The 24,591-nt window shown below is 35.6% G+C and overlaps 2 protein-coding genes across 3 annotated transcripts in view; both read left to right on the forward strand.

Annotated features, from left to right (window-relative positions):
- LOC136804131 (A disintegrin and metalloproteinase with thrombospondin motifs 2-like) overlaps nucleotides 1–11,370 on the forward strand; it is a 54,038-nt gene extending 42,668 nt beyond the window's left edge. Inside the window, exons 26-29 of one of the 2 annotated variants that reach the window (XM_067060868.1) lie at nucleotides 2,506–2,650; nucleotides 3,371–3,503; nucleotides 4,245–4,426; nucleotides 5,168–6,040. In XM_067060868.1, coding sequence (XP_066916969.1) covers nucleotides 2,506–2,650; nucleotides 3,371–3,503; nucleotides 4,245–4,426; nucleotides 5,168–5,340 — 633 coding nt within the window. In that variant the 3' untranslated portion in view covers nucleotides 5,341–6,040. Of the gene's footprint in view, nucleotides 1–2,505; nucleotides 2,651–3,370; nucleotides 3,504–4,244; nucleotides 4,427–5,167; nucleotides 6,041–11,209 lie in introns of those variants that run through there. The other variant, XM_067060869.1, reaches the window with a different exon arrangement.
- Nucleotides 7,839–9,310, forward strand: LOC136804134 (uncharacterized). Its single transcript, XM_067060870.1, has 2 exons — nucleotides 7,839–8,010; nucleotides 8,584–9,310. Exons 1-2 carry the CDS (start codon nucleotides 7,932–7,934, stop codon nucleotides 9,219–9,221), a joined length of 717 nt encoding a protein of 238 aa, XP_066916971.1. The 5' UTR covers nucleotides 7,839–7,931; the 3' UTR covers nucleotides 9,222–9,310.
- Nucleotides 11,371–24,591: the final 13,221 nt, after the last annotated feature.

Consider the following 24,591-nt stretch of genomic DNA (forward strand, 5'->3'; position numbering starts at 1 on the left):
TGAAAGACATTTTGGTAGTTTGGAACTCAAATATTCGCTCGTGAAATGAGTCAAACAGGCACGTCTAGCTTGGTGTTTCAAGCTTATGTTCTTATTGATATTGGTTTTTCGAAAATTAACGAATAGATCAAAACCTTCGCTTCCTCTTAACATTAATTCACTCATATCCCAATTGAACGCAAAACCTTCAATACGATGACCATCGGCGACATACTCGTATATGTTTTTACCAGTAAAGATATCATAGACGAAAAGTTGGGCATCTGGAAAGTTTTTATCATAAGGGTTTAGATAATCTTTATCGATGTTTACACACAGAACATGTCCCTGGAGCTGCCTATTGATTTCAAAAAGTATAACATAGTCAGCATCTGGTAAAGGTAGTTGGTGCTTTTTTAACTCAACTAACCCATTTTCAGTTACTCTCCACAGTTGAAGAATCATTTTTCTGGACACTGAAAGAAACACTGAATTTTGGACTTGTGAGAAAAAGCGATAAGATTTTCCAATTGTCTCGTCTTCAATTTGAAATGAAAACAAGAGCTTTCCTGAGAATGCAAAACAGTTGAGAGATACAGGAAAGTGTTTATGATTGTAAGGGTCATTATTGGTAAAATAAATTCTTTCCGATTCAAAATCAAGGAATATATTGGGTGTATTTTCTCCACCATCCCATTCCCAATTGTCCAACTCGTATATCAAAGATCTCTGATATTCCCCTGTCGGTATGGCTATTCGTCTATATACAGTAACCCCTTGTTCATTAAATTTGACCAGATATATAAAGAACCCACAGTATTCTTTCATATTAGAACCTTCCTCTCCAAAACAAAGTAGCAGATAATCCCCAATGCTCTTATTTTTCTTAATTGTTGAAAACAACAGCGCTAGATGTGAAGGAAAACACAGCTTGTTGTTATGTCCCTGCACCTCTGATATATCGATTGGAAGATGTTTTGGGTCAGTAGCGCTGGCCATATTGCAAATTAAATGACTCACAGTTCCAGAGTATAAGCAAGTCGTGTCAGCGTTATTTTCCAATCGCTTTTCAATATTAAACCAGCGGTACGATTCAGTATCATACAAAACTTCACTTTTCTGTGGTATATCTTCCATGGAAAGATTAATACAACGTCTCTTGACAATTTTCTTTTTAACTTGGTCATAATATAAAACAGCTATTGTGGCGTTTGCCCATGTAAATTCCTCTAATATTGTGTAGTATTTACCAGTGAGACCGAATCCGTGAAACTGCCACTCATCGAGTAGCGAATCCCACCTATCAGAGTTCTCATCATTGGGGTCATCATCTATTCGCTTTATTTCTTTAACTTCCGATGGGAGAAAAGATGTTCTTTTATTTGCTAGCATATTGAGCTGCTCAGAACTAAAAAGAGTTCAATTTGTTAATACATGGATTTAATATAATTTTGGTGGGATTGAATTCGGCGAATTTAGCGGTTTTTGGTAAAATCCGTCAAATTAAATACCTTCACATTTAAAAATACCTTTTTAGGATGGAAATTCAATCTCATAGCAGCATGTTTAAGTAAAAACTAATAAAATACCAAGTAATTTTTGATTTAAAAATTCCTAAAATTTTTCTACCCGCTAAATTAAATTTTTGCCGAATTTATTTTACAAATACTGCTATCTGCCAAGTTTAATATCCGCCAAAAGCGTATTTTGGTCAATGGCCAAATTAAATACACTCCAAAATTAATACACTTAAGGTATATCCCAAATTGCTTCTTTTCTCTTAAAATTTAAAATCTGTTTTACTTCAACTAAAATATTGAAATAGCCTCAAGTTCAATCTGAAATTAAATGGTGAATTAGTTAAAAGAATTGATATCAAACATTTTCAATATAAAACCATTGTCCGGTTGATGAATTATTGAAAATTCTTAAAAATAACCTAAATTGCTGTTCAAAAATGTATGGGAAAGCTTCAATAGACCCTAAGGTTGGAGAATAACATAATCTGGATTGAAACTATCGGCTATTTTGCTCTATTACGTGATTCATAAAAAACTAGTGATACATTTTTTCCTGAAATCCCCCGTCCCTTTATTTGCTGATGCGTTAAAGCCCTGACCAAATAAAAAACTGGAAAACTAAAATTTGACCCCTGTATGGATATTTTTAACAGACAGGGGTCAAAGTCCAGCTTATTTAAGTGTCTTTGATTGAGATAAAAAATGACGTAATCTCAATTTAAGGGCTACTTAGACTACGCAATATATTGACGAACAATATTCAACGTACCGTAGTACGGAGTAAACAACAGGTACTCTATTATAAAAAGGAATTTTCTTTCTTTATAAATCCCCCTATATTGTTGGAATATTGTAAATCTAGCTGACAATAATTGCTAGCACTCAGCAATATATCGTCGATATATTGCCAATAATTGCCTGACAATTGCCTGACAATATAATGTGTAGTGTATGTAGCCCTTTACGCCTATCAAGTTTCAAGTTTCTTCATTTTTCTTCCACACAGCTAATTTCTCCTGGACCACGTTTAAACAAGACATCCATCAATCTAACCTACAAATTCTACATTCCGATTGGATTAAATTTGACTAATGATGTGTACTCTTGGATCATGAAAGGATGGACAGAATGTTCTGCACCCTGCAATGGCGGTAGGTCGATTTATTTTCATTGTAAAATTTCCCTATCAACCCTTGCGAAAAATCTTTTTTCCAACTTATATTAGAACGCTACAACTCGAAAAGTTGTTATTATCTTAAGCAACCTCTCCTTTGGAACCCGTATACTTGCTCATTCTTTATTTTCAAATCGCTCTGCAAATACAGGTTGTCTTTTGACAGCTCCAGTCTTTTTAAAGCCAGTCTTAGACCATGTTCACGGGGACGGCTAGGCTACGATATATCTACTTCATTCAGAGCTTTAGACCATGTTCACGCGCTACGGTTCCGTTTCGCTCCGAAACGAAATGAAGCCATTAATTGGTTAAATTCATTTTTTATGTAACTTCTAACCAATAGAATCACGGAACCATAGCGCGTGAACATGGTCTTAAGCTCTGAATGAAGTAGATATGTCGTAGCCTAGCCGTCCCCGTGAAGGTGTCCATCAAAGAGCTATTTTCGTCTCAAAGTTCAGCATAATTCAATCAAATATTAAATAAGAATGTGAACTTTTCCCTTTAAAACGAAATTCATTGCTTTGACTACTGAGATTATGCTCAAGTCCAATCGCTTTAAGCCGTGAGCCACAAATTTTCCTACCATCATGTGGAAACCATGGTAGCGTAGTAAGACTAATTCCCTAAAGAGTGGTTTCTACATGAAAACACACTGAAAACAAAATGGACTTTAGTATTGATCCTTACATTCCAGGTACGAAGGAAGCACAATATCATTGCTTGAACTTGCGAACGAATGAAGAAGTTGCTTCTGGAAATTGCTCCTCAGAATCGGTCAAATTATTACCAAAGCTGATGGCCTGTAACATACATAAATGTGTCACAAAGTGAGTTTAGTAATCGTTTATTATAATAGACGATATCGGCTTTCCGAATTATCCCCGAATGATTACCCATGATGCATTGCGCAAAAAAATTCACGGACGATATTGACTTTCCGTGATTTTTTTGCGCAATGCATCATGAGTAATCATTCGGGAGAATTCCGAAAGCCGATATTGTCTATTATTACTGTTTCTCCACTTATTTTGGGACTGTGTTTTGAAGGCATTTTAGAAATTGCGACAGAGCCTGATTTTCAGGCTGAAAAATTCACTAAAATCTTCTTACCATGCTCATTTTCTCGCTTCTGACTTGAATGACATCATACAAATCGACTATGTTGGTCATTAGCGTAGCCAGGGGGGGGGGTTTGTGTAGGAAAGCAGATTTTTATTACACTGTTCATACTTTATATAAAAAGATAATTACAGTGCCATAAAAATATGCTCTCCTACACAAATTTTGCGCCTCCCTTGGCTACGCTACTGGTTGGTCATGGTTACCTATCGCCTCGCTAATCACTTCCTAAAGATATCCGTATTAATGATAAAGCGAGGAGGCGCCCCTCTTATGCTATGACAAAGCAAAATATTTCTCGCACAGCGCTGAAAGGAAGAAAGTTGCTTTTTCTGTAGGCAAATGGCAGGAGATAAGTTTATGTGCTTTAAAGGTTTTGTAAGAGCAATCAAGTAAAATAGGTACGTCAAATGATACCCTGAAGAAAAGTATGAATTTTCTTTCTACAGATATGAATACGGGTACACCCGTTGGGGTCGTTGTGATAGATGCGGACAAATAGGCTCCAAAAGCCGGACAGTGTTTTGTCTGAAGAAGAAGGAAGGTGAAAAATCAATCAAAGTGAATGATACGTTGTGCAGTAAGGTTGCCAAGCCATCAACTCAAATGAAATGCTTCCGTTATTGTCCAAGTAAGTCAAAACATCTACAAATACATCATGTGCGTAATTCATGTTTACGTCGTTTTTCGTCACCTGATGACGTCATCATCCTTTGAAAATGCCGAAAAAGTAACACTTCCTACTTTTTTTCATTTTTTTCAAATGATATCTACCACTGGTCAAAATTTCAAAGTTACAGCACTTGTCAATCTTCAGATATTAAGGGGCCTTCCCTATTAAGAAATAGATTGATATGCTTTATAGATGTTAACTGAAGCATAAAAACATTTTTAAAATTACACAATTCTCTATGAGGTTTCACTTTTGTGTTTTCGAGTATAAAAAACAAGCCCGGGATCCAATCTTCTGATTACAAAGAGCGAATCTATGTACTTGCACTTTTGAGGACGGTAAAGTGACTGAAGCGATTTGGAATAACCCGCACTTCTGACCAGCAAAATCGAGGACGGTAAAAGTGCTGATTTACCGTCATCCTCAGCAGGTCAGGATGTAGACAAATTAGAACCTTACCGTATCCGCCGCAGAAAAACACACATACGTAAACTCGGTAATAGTGAGGTTATAAGTAAATCAGTAAAATCACGACGACGAACGAAAATTTAACAGGCTAGTGAGTTTCAACTAATCAAATTTCGTATTTTCACTAGCCTCATACATTTTTCGTCCGTCTTCGTGATTATCCTTGTATGCTTAACCTCAGTAATATGTTCTCTACTCAAACTAGTACAAATATGTTTTCTTCTTCTTCAGAAATCCGAAAATGTATCGAAAAATCCAGAATGTGTCCTAGATTGTTCAAGCAAGGATATTGTTCCTATCGGACAGTTCAAACGTTGTGCTGTAAAACTTGTATTCCACAGACCAGCAATGAACTTGGTTCAAGAAAATCAAAGTCAAGATCGAAGTCAAGATCAAGGAATTGATTGTGTTACACAAGAAATATTTTTTACTTTTTGGATGGATCTACAGTCAACTGCTAAAATCTTTTGAAATGGAAAAACTTCAGCTTATGGTGAATTATTGCAAGATTAGGCTCTTCCAGAAAAATGTTCGTACATGGGGGTGGAGGATATAGTGTCTGGGGGTAGTGAAAAATCTACCAAATTTGCCTTGCCTTTGCCTTGTAAACTTGCTCTGTTTGGGGGGTAATTTTGCGAGTATCCAGGTTAGGCAGGTTAGACCTGCTGTCCGGGGGGTAAATTTCCAAAAAATGTTATATCCTCCACCCCCCATATTCAAATTCTTTCTTGAAAAGCCCATTGCAGCTTTTTACTGCGAATTCCATCCCCAAGCAGATTATCTCATTAATTTTTTTATGTAATGAGATAATAGTGTCTGAAACTAATGAAATGCTTGACCTTTTAACGTTGTTCTTGTATGAATTAGTAGAGGTGCCTGTTTAACAACTCTGACTGCCCTCCATTACTCGCCCTCTATTTAACCAGTTGCATTGCCCACCCTCTTTTATCCGCCCTCTATTTAACAAGTTGCATTGTAAAACTTTTTAATATTTCTGTTTTGCATGGACAAACGTAGTAGTGGTTTATATTTTTAACCTGTAATTTTTTATACTTTTATTATTGCAAGAAAGATTTCGTAGCTAGTAGAATTGGTCTTTATGAAGTGTACATATTGTTGCTACCGTCCCTCACTCCCAACCCTAGATAATACCATTTTCTGCTAAAATGACTCACTGAAATAAGGTTTTGACTTTGACCCTATTTCAACACAGGAGGGTATTTTTAAGATCTAGAATTTTAAATGATTGATCGACAAAATTTTAGACCCTCAAATCTAACAGCGTAAAACTAATTTGCCTTTTTAAAAAGCCTAAAACTTTATACGATGAACTGGGTAAAGAAAAGACTTGATATGGTACACATCTGCCATGTTTTCAAGCTGATTGAATTGAATAACTCTACTCATATTTTGCTGGAAATATTTATTAGAAATTGTCAATTTTGACTTGAACGTCCAAACGTTAGATTCGTCTTTTGTTTATCCCTTTCATCACCAGGGTTTCTTTATTGGTGCTGATATTATAATTTCTAATCGTATATGTGTTTCAAAGTTTTACTATAACTGTTTGGAATTTAGCCCTCGAAGGTTAAATGCATTTGAGGTTTCACCTAAAATTACAATAGCAAAACGCTGAAAATGCATAACAGCCAAGTACCAAAAATACCCTGTTCATGCAGTCGAACCTTTTGGTTTCGTTCTCAGATCTAAGGTTATAAAGAATGCATTTGGGTATGGGCCCGATATCGGACAGAAAAGTTGTGAGGTCAATCGGGGTGCTGAGTTTGGACGATTTTTATTGTTGTCGGGTAATGCTCTATCTGAAAAAATATTTCAATGGGCCATCTTGTAATTATTTGAAAAGAGTTAAAATATGAATTCTCATTGTCCAGAAAACAGCTCATTGAGCTCTTCATTTCATCCATGTTTACCTGGTGTTTTATTGATGTACGAAACCCTTAGAAATCACTTGAAATCCTCAAACTTTCATAAACCTTTTGTTTCGGTCCTATAAGTTCCCATTTGAAGTCAACACAAAGAACCTGTTGTCTCAAAAGTGGATTTTGACATACAAAACCCTTAGGAATCACTTGAAATCCTTAAACTTCCATAAACCTTTTTTTTCGGTCCTATAAGTTCCCATTTGAAATCAACACAAATAACCTGTTGTCTCAAAAGTGAATTTTGAAATGTTTAAAAATGGATACACACCAGGACAGTTAAAAAGTCTTTTAGTTTCGCCCCCGTAAAAATAATAGTTTTAATTAGAGAAACTGTTGATGAATTTACTCAGTGAGACACTAATTCATTATTTAAAATGGACACCTTACGAGCCCGAATTAAGGCCCCAATTTCACTCGAAGTTGTGATTTCAAACTGTTAAACTTCAGTGAAAATTGTCAAATTTGTCGCAAGTTGAGCAAACGTCATACACGTTTTTTTTATAAGGACATCCAAAATTTTCGAAGCTTTCGGATGATTTTAACATTGTGAGTTTTGAGCCTAAAAAATGTTCTTAACATGTTCTTATTTTCACCATTTTCTGAATATTTTTGTCCAATTTCCTTAGAAATAGGGTGTTTTTGATTCTACAAAGTCTTAAAATGTTCTTAACTTGTTCTTAACATTTTGGTCATCGAAGCCTTAAGTTCTTATATAGTTTGTTCTTATAAAAAAGCGGGTGTATTGTTTAAACCAAGCTTGACTCCTCTCTAGATTATCAATAACAACACCTTGGAAATTACACACAAAAGAAGATTGTCAACTAAATCTTCGTTTTACACAAAAAGTAGAAAATCTTTAACTATTTATTGATTAAGAAAGTTGAATCTGTACAAGTTGAGTCATTTCAGATGAAGTCTTGCTTAGCTGAGGGTGGGTCGTTTTCTTCAAAGAATATATAAATCTTGAATTGCTGGAAGTTGTATCCAGTAGTATACAACAAAATACAGCGAAAGGCTCTGACATCCAACAAGTATCACCCAAAAATATAGACATGAGGAATTTATCATTATGTGCTTTTTTCCTATTGGCTGTAACCATGGTAGCATCACGATCAATTGAAGATAGCTCTGGTACGTCTTCACATTATTATTGATATAAACCTCCGACATACAGAAGTTTTCTTCCCCGGTAAACAAAACTCTTCCTTAGATTTTCAACATCGTATTTTAGCTCGTGGTTTTGTGGGAAATCTTTAAGGGGTAATGAAACGTTCTTAATCGAATACCAACCCCCTCAAAATTTAACCCTGATGATTCCTCTTGATTTATTCTAATCTATTTTTTTTGAAAAACCTTTTTAGAGCAAGGCTACCATTCGGAAAGTTTTCAGTAATACTCCCGAAAGTGTAATTTGTAATTTCCTCTATAGCGTCCCTTTAAAAGAATACTCCACTGACACAACACTACTGGTTTAAGGTCACCATAACTTTGAAGATATCGATAATAGTATATCCTTAAGTATTGAAATTTAAAAAAAAATCAACGCCACAAAACTTAGCCCGTTTATCAGTCTCTCCCTCTTTTGGCGTTGAATCTTTCCTAGCATATCTCTTTCTTCAATCCATCAGGTCACAACGATTGAAAGATTTTGTTAAGCTCATCATAGACCTACAACATAATTATTTTCACAATATTGATTTTCAGCTCAAGGTGACGTCATAATGTCAGATGACGCTTTGCAAGCTGTTTACAACGATATCTTAAATACAGCCAATCAAGTAAACTCAGCTACCAGCGAACTGAAACGTGCCGTAGGGAACCGGTACTCGTCTTGTAATCCGGATGTCGAAGATTGCGGAAGTGAGAAAAACAAACCACACATCAGTCAAATAAATGCTGACGCTGCTAAACGAGAAGGTTATGGAAACGGATTCAGCCCTTGGCTTCACCGTTACAAAGATACCGCATCTGAGAGGGTCCCTATCTACCATTTTGATTCCAGGGCTGCCAAGAGAGTTCCAATGTATCACTTCAAGGATGGAGCGTCGCCAGAGAAGAGAGCTCACAAAGTTCCAATGTACCACTTTAAGGATGCAGTATCGTCTAGGAAGAGATCGCGCAATGTACCAATGTACCACTTTAAGGATGTAGAGTCGCCTGAGAAGAGAGCTCGAGTAGTTCCAATGTACCATTTTAAGGATGTAGCGTCGCCTGAGAAGAGAGCTCGAGTAGTTCCAATGTATCACTTCAAGGATGTAGCGTCGCCAGAGAAGAGGGCTCGAGTAGTTCCAATGTACCATTTCAAAGACACTAAAGCTGAAAAGTTCTCGTTTTACCATTGATGAATTTTAGCCCAGGCGATGAATTTCTGCACAATTTTTTGCATGTATTCACTCTGGTCAAAATGACATAAAACTTAACGGTTGATTTAAAGGTTTTGTTTTTAAATAAGAGTAATATCGTTTGCTTACTCATCAATTTTGATTTCAAAGCTTTTTCACATTGGATTGACACGGATGTGGAGCAAGATTGGTCAGAGAAAGGAAAAGAAAAACATTTTTTGCTTATATCAGAACGTGCATTTAACGAAATTTAATACTTGGATATTCAGAGAAGAATTTGTTTACAAACGTCTGTCATCCATCCGGAACACGGGGGAGGGGGCACTCATATGGTCCAACCCACGGCATTTGCCGTCCTTAAGGGTAGGTTTATCGAGACCCTCGAAATGCACTGTAAGGGTGTACTTTTGATAGAGTACACTACAAGGTTCTAGAAGGTTTAGAAATTCAGTGCCCCCTCCCCCCCCCCCCCGGGTCCGGAATACATGCTTGTCGTAGACTATCACAGGAAAGACACTAGCCTGTACAGTGTTTCGAAGGATGCATGGGATGTTTGTTGTCTTATATGCAATCGTAGCAAAGTGTAAATTCAATATCTTTTGTAAATAAGTATTTCTTCACAATTTTATTTAATATTATACTAATTAATGATTTTACGGGTCTTATTTTACAAAATGAATTCTAAATGTAACAAATCAACCCGTCTTCAATATTCTGTAAATGGCACGAAGAAAAACAACTTATTATGCGTACCTTTTCGTGCAAAAATTTCAAACTCTTTCTATTCCCGCCTCTCACCAATATCCCGCACACAGCATACAAAGCTCTTACGTCCGTCTCAGCGAATTACGAGGAGAAGCTCTCCAAATTCAGCAATATAGAAAATACTGCAAAATTTAAAGAATCCATCCATTTCAGTCTGAAAAAAAAAATTCGACACTTCTCTATAAAAAATCATGAATCACTTACTCTAAATTTACCAAATTTACATAACCCGCCAAATCTTTTTTTGAATCTCACCCGGATTTCACCGATATAGAAAATATACACAATAGCGTCTGACGCCAAAGCTGTAGCTATCAACAATCGAGTAATAATACTAAAAACACGCGGTGGCGATGCCTCCATTACAGCGTACACAAAATCGATTAAATCTGGAACGAGCCACAAAGCGATAAAACTACCGACAAGTAACACAGGTAGATATAACGAACGTCTTCTAGCTTTTGACCTTGCCGTATTTGCTTCAGCCTCAATATTACGGTCGGTTCTTGTTATATTGTCTCTATTACTCCCGGTGTCGTCCTCACTCCTACCATTATTATTAATTTCGTGTTGGCTTTTGAACTCTATTCTTGGAGTCCTTTCTTCAATATCTTTTGCTATTTGTCGCTTATTGTCTGGAAGCTTGACAGTTACTGAGGCTATTATTGCTTTACGTTCCCGTCTGTTCTTACGTATTAACGCAAATAGATAACCGTAAATAATGACGGCGATCAGAAGGAACGTAATTTCTTCTGACGGCCAAATATATAGAATTGTAATTCGTTGAATACAGCTTGAGTCGCATACGTGGCGAGTTAAGTAGAAAACTAATTGAAATAGTATTGACACCAACCATGCTATGGCGATCGCGAATTTAGTTTTACGGTCACTGACTAATAACGGGTACTTGATGTTGAAATGGATTTCCAGAAAGCGGTCTATAGTCAACGAACACATGATTAATATGTAGCAAAGATAGGTGCCGTGTGCGTCCACCAGCCGTATCTGTAATGCCGTATCCTTCAAATGGAAAAGATAAACGATCCTATACATGATTTTCAATAAGCATTTAATAATAGCGATGACACTTAAGTTGATTAAATAATACTTTTGATTGGTGGAGATACTATTGATGCGTGTGGTGAGTAAGAGGTGTAATCCAATAACGTGTATTGTACAAGGTATAGTGTAAATGACGACGAATGCGATTTGTTCTTCCCTAGGTGCTTCAAAGATGGTTGGACCACTGGCACTACTCATACTTCATGCAACATTTGAGACATTGTATTGTGTATGTGAAATTCTACGATTCAGCAAGGTATGTGTCTTTGTTTTTCTTATCCACCTGATTAAAGATACAAAATTGTAATTTCCTTAATGTTCATATGAGTCATCCATATTCATGATATGCACCATTGCAATGTCTTCCACAGACCCAACAGCTGATTGGTTGCAAGTGACGTATTGACTGATTTTACGTCACTTACAACCGATCAGCTGTTGGGTCCGTGATGTAATGTCAGAATGGTGCATATCATGAATACTGTACGTATGCAGCAAAAGAGCTAAAGGGGGACGTCATTTCTTTATTGTTTTCTGCGTACAGGGGGGAAGTTAAACATTTGAAGTTTTCCGTACGTGCTATATGGTTGACCCCACGTACAGGAAGATGAGCCTTCCTTGTAACAAAACAGACTCAAGTCTCAGGACAGCGTCCGCTATCGTGAGCTTGGAAAATTTGCTCTTCCCCATGTGCTTCAAAGATGGTTCACATACAGCGAGATAAACCTTCCTTGTAATAGAACAGGACCAATCCAAGGAAAACCTCCGCTTGGCTTTACCAGTCTTGGACGAGTTTTTGCTCAGGACACATAGTGCTAATGACGTATAAAACCGACACTCTAAACGTTGCGTTGCTCGCAAGATCGGACCTGATAAGTGTCGATAACATTATGTTCGAATAATTTCATATACACGTTTTTGGACCTACCTCCGGGTGCCCCGGTGGAGGTCCTATGAATTAACCTCTGTCTGTTCGTTCGTTCGTTCGTTCGTTCGTTCGTTCGTCTGTTACCAGCTTTTCTCGAGATTGGCTCATTAGTTTTTTCTGATTTTTTGCACAAAGATGCAAAATGGCAATGGCCAAAATGTGACGGAGCCCGATTTTCGAAAAAAAATCTTTTCCGGCCGAAAATGCCGGAAATATGCCGGAAAAACCGGTTTTTTGGCAATTTCTCAAGATTTCATCATTAGTTTTTTCTGATTTTTTGCACAAAGATGCATATTAGCAATGCCCAAAACTTGGCCGAGTCCGATTTTTGAGAAAAAATTTTTTCCGGCCGGAAATGACGGAAATATGCCGGAAATCGCCGTTTTTCTGGATTTTCATTGGACTTTTTCCATATAATTGGTTGTTTTTTTCATTCAAAAACATTATTAATAGCAATGCCCACCATCAAGCATGTTTCAATTTTCAATAAAATAGATTTTTGAAGCCGGAACTTTCTAAAAATCGCCGGAACAGCCGATTTTCGCCGGAAAAACGGTATTTCTTGAATTTCTTGAGCTGTACTTTATATTCTTTCATGAAATTTTGCACAATGATGCAAAATGTCAATACCTAAATTGTGACGGAGCCCGATTTTCGAAAAACATCTTTTTCCGGCCGAAAATGCCGGAAATATGCCGGAAAAACTGTTTTTTTGGCATTTTCTCGAGATTTTATCATTAGTTTTTTCTGATTTTTTGCTCAAAGATGCGTATTAACAATGCTCAAAACATGGCCGAGTCCGATTTTTAAGAAAAAATTTTTTCCGGCGGAAAATGCCTGAAATATGCCGGAAATCGCCGTTTTCTAGATTTTCATTGGACTTTTCCATATAATTGGTTGTTTTTTCATTCAAAAAAACATTTCAATAGCAATGCCCACCATCAAGCATGTTTCAATTTTCAATAAAATTGAGTTTTGAAGCCGGAACTATTTTAAAAGTCGCCGGAACAACCTATTTTCGCCTGAAAGACAGTATTTCTTGAATTTCTCGACCTGTACTTTATATATTTCTATGAAATTTTGCACACTGATGCAATATGACATTACCTAAAATGTGAAGGAGCCCGATTTTCGAAAAACATTTTTTTCCGGCCGAAAATGCCGGAAATATGCCGGAAAGACCGGTTTTTTGACTTTTCCTCGAACTTTCATTTTTAGTTTTTTCTGATTTTTTGCAGAAAGATGCGTATTCGCAATGCTCAAAAAATGGCCGAGTTTGATTTTGGAGAAACAAATTTTTCCGGTTGCCGGAAATCGCCGCTTTTTGCAGATTTTCATTGGATTTTTTCCTTGTATTTCTATGTTTTTCACACAAAAACATTATTGATAACAATGCTCACCATCAAGCATGATTCAATTGTCAATAAAACTGATTTTGCGACCAGAACTTCCTATTTATTTTTTCCCTACAACCCTTCTCTCTCCCCCCATCAACAATCAATGATGAATTTATTGTGTTGTGTATTTTCGCTAAATGCTATATTTTCTGACTGATTTTTTTCATTTTTCTTTTTGCATTGCTATCAATGCTAACTAACTTTCATCATCAGGTAGGTCCATTCAGCATGTTGCTTGTTTTTATAAGAACGTCGAAAATTTTTGAAGCCTTCCGATGTTCTAAACTTTTTGAGTTTTAAGCCTAACAATGTTCTTAAAATGTTCTTATTTTCACCATTTTGTGAGTATTTTTGTGCAATTTCCTAAGAAATTGTGTGTTTTCGAGTCCACAAAGCCTTAAAATGTTCTTAACATGTTCTTAATATTTCGGCCATCGAAGCCTTATGTTCTTATATACTTTGTTCTTATAAAAAAAACGTGTAAATCACACCCCGTATCATTGCCTCTTACTCTCCTCCAAGAATGAACATGAAAATGTCTCAAAAAAAATTAACCAAAACTTTTCCCTCTTCAAAGTAAGTGAAGTTGACTATTAGAGAATCGTGACACAAACGGGGAAGGCCGACACAATAAAATCACATTTAATATAAAGAATATGGTGAATTAATCTAGAAAATAATTTTCTTCCCTGCTTGAATTATTGGAAGAAAACATGACCAATCGCAATTGTAGATTTGATTTCTATAAAGAACTTTCAATGGAGTCAATCAGAAATTAAGCCTTTTTTGGGTGATTTTTCAAGATTTTTCTCAATCACCTTTCTTTGAAAGTTCTTTTAGAAAGAATTATCCCATCATCCCTTTCAAAGTGTGAACTACAATAGTTTTTTGAAGTTTTCATTTCCGTAAAAGCGAGTTCCCCTTCACACAGAGTTGACACCTAAAAACTCTGTTATGTTTTTCACACTTTTGATTGCGACCTATTTGACATTCTCTAGATCATGAAAAGTAAACAACGAAGCTAAAAATGTCCTAAACTCGAACACCACGGGAAAAACTATGAATCATTTGAATTACGGGATAAAAATAGGCTAAGATTCTCTTGAAGGACGCAGTTCGAGTCAATACAACAATTCCATTACAATTTTTAGTCCCGTCCTTAACCGAATAAAGTTTTCTGCTTGAATTCTAACACGAGTCAATACCACTTGCCTTTCCCTGCCAAGTATATGAGTAACCTTATGAAAGTGAATTTTAAAAAACCTCTGCATTGATTCAGCAAAACAATCAGGAACAAAGATGGATACCACTCACTCACTATAACCCTCTCTATAAAAGGAAGTACATCTCAGCAGGGTACCTGTTACGTTTCTCCAGGAGAGTTATTATGGTAATTCCGAACAGTGAATTCCTGGGGTATGTTCAATTGATACCCAACAGTGACATTTTTTTATCAAATATAGAAAGGCTGTCGTTTTAATTACAATCTCTTTCTCTCTCTCTCTTGCTAAGATGACTGTATTCACTTTGTATTCATGATATGCACCATTACAATGTCTTCCACGGACCCAACAGCTGATTGGTTGTAAATGACGTATTGACTGATTTTACGTCATATACAACCAATCAGCTATTGGGTCCGTGATGTAATCTCAGAATACAGATCATGTATGTACTGCATATCATGAATAGCTTGAATTGAATTAATTCACTTCAAAGTACTGGTATTCATTTTGAGTAAAGATTACTTCACTTTTCATAGTGAATACCTTATCACCTGAAATTTGCTTTCGTTATTACAAACACACGGAACCAATATGAAATTCGGGAGTCTCTGGTGCCTCTATAATAAAATAATCATGGAGTCATAAAAGTTACGAAATAAACCAAAAACGATTTCATATCTGTACTAGCCGCAGAAATATTTGGTACTAATTGGCTTGAACACACCACTGCTACTAGGCTCAAAGGTTTTCGGATTTCTCGGGTGCTTCCTTTAGTAAGAATATTACGAAGTCATCAAATTTATTATCCAAAAATTTCTAACTAACTAGCTGTAAGCTCCAGAAATCATGATACTAAAAAATAACTAAACTGCAACTCGTCTCAAAAGAGTTTAAAGTTGAAGTGAAGTTTGAGTTGAAAACAATTCGAGTTTTGAACTTTCCTGAGATTTATAGTCGACTCTTTCATACGGAAACTCCTTAAAAGACCGGAACTCAGCGCCATTTAACATGGAAATCTTGTCGTTAGTTCCGACTTCATTGGGTGTTTCCGTGTAAAAGATGTCATGAATATCAATATAGTATATATTGATCATATATAAGGAATGTTTTTTCTTCATTTTCATGTAAATATATTGGTTAAGTATTTTTTCTCAAAGTAAATGCCAATATTTTTTGTTATCTTCACTGATTTCTTCCATTTTTGAACGTCTCTAAGGAAAAATGGGAGGCCTAAGTAGAATTAGTGTCAATTTAACATGATAAAATATTTTGAAGAATTATTTATCGAAAAAATCAAATTTGATTCGAATCCCAGTGATTTTCTCGGGATTTAATTCGATTTATAATTCCCAATTTTATGATTCATTCCCGATTCATTATAGGTAAAATTCTTCCTAGATGCTGAATCTAGCGTTCTAGATTGTGCGTGTATCGTCATAGTTTTTACCCCCCTACATTCAGGGGGATCTTGGGTTTTGATGAACCAAAAGCAAGGGGGGGGGTGTTAAGTATGACTTTCCTAAGGGGGGGGTTGCCAGTTAAGGGGGGTTTCTTAGATAAGGGGGATCTTCCTTGAATTATGCAAAATTTCAATTTTTCATTTATACTGATTTCAAAGGGGGGGGGGGTGTGAAATTTAAATGAATTTCCCAATTAAATGAATTTCCTAAGGGGGGTTAGCACTTAAGGGGGGTCCTCTTACCTAAGGGGGGGTCTTGACCCTTCTAGAAACTATGATCGTAGGACATTTATCGTTCACCATTCTTCCACGTTCTAAAAAGGGTTCCCGAAAAAAAAACAACTACGAGGGAGATTTGTGTTGATCCAAAGAAAGAATTTACCATCAGAACAATTATAACGATCATTCTGCAGTCAAACTTTCTAGAATATATACCGAAAAGCTGAAAGCAACAAAAGGTGAATTTGAAACTGTTAAATTTATTTTATTCCCCTTGTTGTTGAGCTATATGACGCTCGCCTCGTACTTGTTTATATTTAAAAGCCGCTAAATGTGTTTACTTCGGAACATTAACGTCATTTGTTAGAATTAGTCTTTTTACACCACGCTTCTTTATCTAATATGGTAGACGTTTTTTATGCTCGTTACTAAGCTTTCTTAAACTGAGTTCTTCTACGATTCACTTTTACTGTGTTTCCTGGAATTCCTTCATCATGAGTATACAAGATTCAACAATTGTGTCCTGTATTTTGCTTTCTACTTGAGAGCCAAACTATTTTTGTCTTCAACGCAGTTACCCGAACAACCTACCTTCACCCCAATTTAGATATCTCCTGTTCCCTTAGCCCAAAAGTGAGTTTACGTATCTATATTTGTTGCCAGTGGAGTACTGAGTGAGTGTATCTCCCGTTATCGCTCTGTAGTACACTCTGAAAACACAAGATACATAAAACCCGCTAAAGATCACGACTGCACAATTTTTTTTGATACTTTCGTTTTGAATCACAAAATCAACCCATTCATTTTCTACCATTCGGCTTCAACGATCTCTCTCATACTTTTCCTTCCCAAAAACATTTTTTCCGAACGGGAAACAAAAACAAGGGTACAAGATATTTTAACAACCTACTGGTATTTATGTACCAAAATACATATTAATTAAGCGTGATTAGTATCACTTATTTCCCTCTCTCTCTATGTTTACTATGGACCATTTATTTTCATTCATCATTAACTCTTGAAAGAAAAGAGACATTAAGGAAAAAGAGTTTTTCTAAATTTTTCCTGTTTTATCTTCCCAAACTCTTGTGTACCTTTATATTTCCCTTTTCTTATTAGCTCTTGACAATTGTCTTTTCACTAGAAGAAAATGCGTATCTCAAGTTAGGCCAAAATCATTGAGTTTGAAGCCCCGTAGACACTGAAGGGGCTAGAGAAGAATCTTCAACCTTTCTCAAGTAAGAAAAGGTGAAGCTTCAAGATTAGCGCCAATTTCGGGATAACGGATTGGATCAAGCAATATCTTTGTTTGAAGGCGGTATATTTTTCGAAACTCGGCGAAAGACTTTATTTTTAATCCTGCATTTGTGCGAAAATCTCGCTGGTCACGCGTTTTTGGACGGAAAAAAAGTGGCTTCATTTAGCTTTAAACTCAATGTCAAAAATTATTTCAGCCTCCAGATGTCAGAAATAATGGCTAAGAAAAAGAAAATTTGAAGATTGAAAAACATCTTTAGAAGAAACTTTTTGCAGCTCACATTTGTTCTCGTAAAGCGGTCACTGTTTTACATGAAGAAGTACTGAACGTTCATAGTAGTCATAACATAGTATATTTACGTTTGAAAGTAGAATATCTCTTTAGTACTTTTTCACAACATGGAAATTTCCTGGAACGTTTCATGAATTTCAAATATTCTTTTGACCATCTTGAACTTGAAAAACTTGTTCTGATCGATTTCAAAACTGCAACTTTGATTTATCATCCGGTTGTATTTTTTCTTAACCCTTCAAATCCGGGGACTTATTTATACACGTTCCAAATTTGCCAATATACCAAGTCCCAGACTTAAGGTTTTAACTCCTGACCACTTGATCTATAAGGGCATTAACAGAATGCATTTAGAACGAGTATAAAAAATCTTTCTTTTGATACCAAAACCATGACTAACTCTCAAGATACAAGCTTTTATGCTAGTTTGAAATTTTGGATTTCAAAAGAAAAACTTGCAAATTTTAACATTTTTCAAAAAAAGTTGCGCGTTGGAAAGTTTAAACTGAGAATAAACGGAGTCTTGGGATTTTACTCTCCAGAGGGTCTCGCAAGCAAAGGTCTTCACCAAAGAAAAAGAACTTGTTGATAAAGGGTTATTCTAAAATGCCTGAATATTATGCAAACTTTAAAGTTTAAATTTTAAAATTAGCCATTGGAATTACCAGCTACCTCTCACCTTTCTTCGAATTAGAGAAATAATCAAATTATAAATTACTTGAAAAATTATCAGCTGAGGGAATCAATATTTTAGTTCGAACTACAGAAATATTCGAATTATATAGGTTCGTATTAGAGAGAGAGTTGACAATACCTATAAATCCGTATGAGTAGCAAAATGCTGAAAAAATGAAGATCTTTTGAGCATCAACAATTGACAGGTTCTGATCATAAAATGATGTAAAACAAAAACTGTACCAGCTTAACTTTATTTTTGCACACTCCTTCAAACGATTTGAATGTTTTTTTAAATGTCAGCGACCATATCATTTCTTATACTATATCATTTCTTATACCATTCCTTTTGCTGGGAAACGAAGAAATTAAGCCACTGGTTGTTTTAAAAGACACTACACTACGACGTGTTTTTAATCAAAATATAAAGGTTATTCTTACATTTCTTCATGTTTTTAATGAAATAATCTATCACTGTACAAAACTTCTCGTTGCCTAGTGCATTGGATACCCTTGGCTTATTTTAGAGGATTTAAGTCCATTCGCTTTGAGTGTGCACTATTTTTTGCTACAATGTGAAAACCACTCTCAAGCGAATTCTTGAATTCTTTTTGAATTTTCCCAACAAGATCTTTATGGGCCATTTCAAAATCGAAGTGAATCATGGCTAATCAGGACTGGTTGTATCCCCGCCGTAACGGTCATACACGCTTTTTTATAAGAATGGTGTAAATCCATTTCATCATGGATATTTTTAACTTTTTTGGGAAAATCATCCTAAAATATTCTTATAGCATTCTTAGGTTAGGATCCTAATTCAGACTAGATTTAACATTTAGAACATACGTCTCGAGCATAAAATGACATTTTTATGAAAGGAGTGAGCCTTACTCGAGGGTAATAGACAATTTATAATTGAAAATGCTCTAAAATGGCATTCTTAGCTTGAGTAGCAAAATTCCATGATGGTGATATTCTTAGCATTATTCTTAATTTTTTGGCCATTTTCATCATGAACATTCTTATAAAGTGTATTCTTATTAAAAAACAGCGTGTATTGCTGAGACACAAAAACATTCAAAATTTTAGACCAACGGTGCACTGGAAAAAAATGAGCACACCTGGGTGTTAAAAGTGCATTTCACACCTTGGAACTTGCAAGAAATTCACCCGGGGTGGGGAAATCGTTCACGTTCAAAGGTGTGAAATGTACTTTTTACACCCAGGCGATCTGGTCTTTTTTCCTGTTGCTCCTCATTGCCCAAGATTCCTTTCAACCATGATCTGGTCAATAATAATTTCCAACAACTACAAGTGTGAACGACTCAAATATTTTCTTGTTGTTGTACTACAGTAAAGTTGGTTTGATGATACCTAAGCAAATCCCCAAGTTTGCATGTATGTGTTAATCAAAATCACATTGAAAACATGATTTGAGAAAAATATGAATTCTATATTTAGACCATCATACCACATTTCTTCCTTTTTCGAAATTCCGTTCAAAAAGATTCTTCTTTTACTATTCATATTTTTTAATATGCTTATTTTGTGATGGGGAAATAGATTGTCCGGATTGTCTGAATATCTTTTGATTTTTGTTTTTATCGGATATAAATATCAAAAAGTTCAACTTCATTAAATTTATGGCAATATTCATTGCGATCGAAAACTGTACGATTATCTTTATTCCGGCTTTATTATAATTTTGGTTGAAGATTAGCATTCTTATCACAAAATCTTAAGATAATCTCGTCCCCATTCTCTCTTTCTCGTCTTTAATAATGTATAAGCTTTCTTGTTGAGAACAATTGAAATTCGTCTTTTATAATGAATCTCTCTCTTTAAATCTTTGAGGGTCCCATATGGCTTTGCTGTGATTTTTAACTCCGTATTTCTTGCAAATCAAAGGAGATCTGCCTACAAATAGTTTTCTTCACAGTTATGAGTTATGAGAGGAAAACACTAAAATTTCTCTTTCAAAAATACGTAGCTGAAGACTATTCCTCGCATATCCCGAAGAGTAGGAGTTTTACGCTCGAAACGAAGGCATATATGGCGTAGCTGAAGATTGTTCCTCACATGACGGGGTATGAAAACTCCCTGTAACAGAAAAGAAAGCGAGAATATCGTTTTTCTTTTAGTCCGAACCATTGAGCTTAAAGCCCTTAAAAGCACTAGCAACAGAATTTTAAAAACACTATTCCAGGACCTTTCATGGCTCAATGTGCCCAAAAGTACCTTTTTTGCTTTCTTAAAATACGTCTTAACACAAGTTTAGGCGGCGGACTTTCTGCCCTGTCTATTCTAATTGTTAGAGTAGATGCATTGACTTTAGACAGCCAACTTTCTGCCAACTTTAATTCTCGATAGGATGTGTTTTCTGTTTTTCTTGTGTTGCTGGTGCTTCCACACACCTTACATTCAATTTTCCCGCTAAAATCATGTCAGAGTGGATTTCCAAAAACCCGGCAATATTATCTGGACCAATCAGATTTCTTTCAGCGGTTCAGAATGTTTTAAATTCAATTTTAAAGTCATCGCATTGCCTCGTCAACTCCAATTGAACCAATTCAAATCCAACCATATTATTTCGGGATCACCTGTATTTTTTAAATGTTTCAAAGCCATTATAAGGGCCAATACCCGTTTTTTTTTTATTAGAACCTAGTTTATAAGAACATATAGGCTGAAATTCGTCGAAAAATTAAGAACATCTTAAGAACATGCCCAGCCTCAGTTTGGAAAAAAATAACAAGAAACTACAATTTTTTCCTCTTTTTAAGCAGTTTTAACCGAATTTATGGGTGGATCTTCAAAAGTCGAGAGTCAAATATTGTCCAAATTTTGCCAAATTTAAGTGCTCTTTGTTTTGTATCATATTGTCGATTTAGAGTAGTCTGAAAAATTAAGAACGCATTTTAGGCTGAAAATTGCTAAAAAAAATAAGCACATCCAGGCTCAGCCAAATTTTAGGTGTTCTAATAAAAAAAAAACGTGTACTGTTCTGTCATTTTTTTAAAGTCTCACTTTTAGATTGATGTACCGAAAATCACACTGCTTGAAAGGAGCTATAGCAAAAGGTTAGTTTTAAGGTCAGGGGAAACCACCTTAAATCGTAGAACTCTTGGTAGATAATTTGGTAGATAATTTGGTCAATTTCATCAAATCCTTCTTCAAAAAAGCTATTTTCAAAAATAGCTCAGATATTCGAAATTTTTTTTGTCATCGTATTACAAACAATGCAACGTGCTTTTCTATCACCAGGCACTTTCCAACCGAACGAGTTGACGTTTATTTATACATTTACAATTTCCCAGGAGAACGATTTTTCTTAAAATCTAAATTTCTAGGAAATTTAATTTCTTTGATAATATTCGTTTCAACGGTTTAGTAAAAGACATATCCTCCAGGAAATGATGTTATCTCTAGGAGTTGGTATTTCATCGGTAACAGACGGGTGTTTCTTGCTTCATCTTTGGGAACTGATGAAAATTTCCAGGAAAAGGGGATAAGTTATGGAAAACTCCGTTTGGAACTGATCAAATTTTCCAGAGAAAGGGAAAGAAATGGGCAACTCTTTATAAGCTCTAGGAACAGACCAAAGTTTCTAATAGGGAACAAATAACGAATCTCTTGCTACTTCGTTGGGACTGGTCAGCGACATTGTTGGAAAGATCAAAATTTCCAGAAAAAATGGGAAGGGATGGACAACTCTTTATAAGCTCTAGAAACAGATCAAAAAAACTTATACGTCATGTCATATTAAAACGTACGGTTGAGCTCCTGGAAATGCTACAAAATGGCGAATTCCAATGAAAAATCCAGCAACCAAATTCAACAAAAAATAGTACCTGCACCGACGAAAATTGCTTCATAAATTAAATAATACAGGACAACGACATATTGCAGTGTAGGAAATGCCAATTATTCGTCCATTATGCATGCACAAAGCTTCCTGCTTACCAAATACAGATTTGCCTCCAGTTCAAAACAAGGAGATTGGAATGTGTCAAATATGTTACAGTAACATGTGTAACATCAATTTTACTAGAGAAGATCAAAACAAGCAAACAAAGAGTTAGAAACAACAAAGGAACAAATACTGAAGATAAAGATGTACAAGGATTTCAATCTGTTACCGCAAGATTGGATAGTCTGGAGAAGAAGATCGAGAAGCTCGTTAACAAAGAGGACGTCGCTAAAGAAACAAAGCAAATGTCGTACGACACGCAGACATTGCTAAAAATGAATTAATGAAGCAAGAGGTGACCATCAAGAACTTTCCTAAAAAAGAGAAGGAAGAAGAACGCTGGATTAATGCAACAAGGTGCAACATCATCGTTCATAACTTAGGTGAAATAAAACATGAAAACAAAGAAGAACAACGAAAGGGTGATAAAGATTACGTGGAAGAAATTGTAAGAAATTGAATGGGATTGAAAGTAAACATTGTCTCTGCAGAACGAATAGATATACGAAAAGAGGAAATATGGTGACCCTTAAAAGTCATTTTGAAGAATGAAGAAGAAAAAAATGACATCGTGACATTGGTTCATAAACTAAAGTGAGTGGAATTTTAGAGTTACTGAAGATTTCTCGACTAAGGAACGTCAAACCATCAAAGAATGGCACCGAAAGCGAAGGGGAAAACAAATATGGAAAGGAACAAACGCTACGTATGGAAGGTTAGAGGCAGTCCTCGTACTAAGCTCTACTTCAAAAAAAATCTTTAACAAGGCAAACAACGAATCGTGATATTGCAAGCAGACCGGTTTAGAGGCCCACCTTGAGCCTATCTGCAAATTCTATTTAATAGTAATAATATCAAAACGGGGGAAGGAAAGCAATGAATCTCTTTCTACATCGTTGGAAACAGATCAAAATTTCCAAAAAGAATTGGAAGGGTTGGATGTTGGATAACTCTTTATAAGCTTGAGCAACAGATCAAAATTCCGGACAAACAACTAATCCCTTGCTGCATTGTTGGAAATATATTATGCTATATAAAACTAAGACGAGTTTCATCTAAGAGTGAAGACGGGAATTTTTTTGGGGGTAGCTGTTGTCTTATCTTATTAGCTGTTGTGATCAACATTTCCAACAAAATGGGAAGATATAGACAACTCACTCGTAAGCTTGGGGAACAGATCAGATTCCAATGAAATTTACTAATGGGGGAACATATGACCAAACCCTTCTAGTTCTACACCGTTTGGTACTGGTAAAGTTTCCAGGAAAAGTGAAGAGAACAACTCCTTCTAAAAGAACAGATTAAAGTTTCTAATGGGGGAAAAGCAACAAATCTCTTGCTACATCGTTGGGATGTGAAAAGGCCTTAATTACACTTGGATGGGAAAATAATCCAAAATAGAAGATTGGAAATTTAAATAGGTCCAATTGGTCCAAATTAATTTGCCATCTAACACGTCAGGGATAAAGATGTTATTTATTTACATTATTCTGTTATTGGATTTTCTCTTTGAAAAGTTAGTGGGTAGGTCCTTTTTTGAAAAGGTTTCCCTCAGTCAAATAATTTTTATATTCTATGTTTTCAATAGTACTTTTTTGGAGTTTCTCTGTTACGTCTTACAGGGATTTCTATTTTGTAGGGTGCTTTTATTAATGGGAATATGAAATTACCCAATGGATATTATTTTGATATTTGACCACGATCACTACAAAGTTTTAAAGGAAATCATCGAAAAGGAAAATTTGAGTTATGAGTTTTCAGATAAGTAACTTATAACTCCCTATCTTACTGAACAAACATCGTTGACGACTGGACGCTCTTATAATTGTTATTGATTAATTTGCATTTGGAAAATCGTCAATTTAGCGAGGGTAAATTCATTCGTATATTTTTGCTAAGTTTTAAAGCATAGGACCCACTTTGATGATTAAAACAAAGTGTGGTTTGGGATTGTAGACTAGTTTTCTGGTTACATTTTGGCTTGGAAGACTATCTGTAACTCGGAACTCCTGATTTTGGAACCTGTTTATCTTTTCATTCTCTGGCTAGCAGTATCTCTTTTAAACGAGAGCCGAACATTTCTGATATTGAATCAAAGTTTGCATTATTTCGGAACCATG

Source organism: Clytia hemisphaerica, unplaced genomic scaffold (assembly GCF_902728285.1).
Source record: "Clytia hemisphaerica strain Z4C2 unplaced genomic scaffold, Clytia hemisphaerica genome assembly, whole genome shotgun sequence".
NCBI classification, from domain to species: domain Eukaryota; kingdom Metazoa; phylum Cnidaria; class Hydrozoa; order Leptothecata; family Clytiidae; genus Clytia; species Clytia hemisphaerica.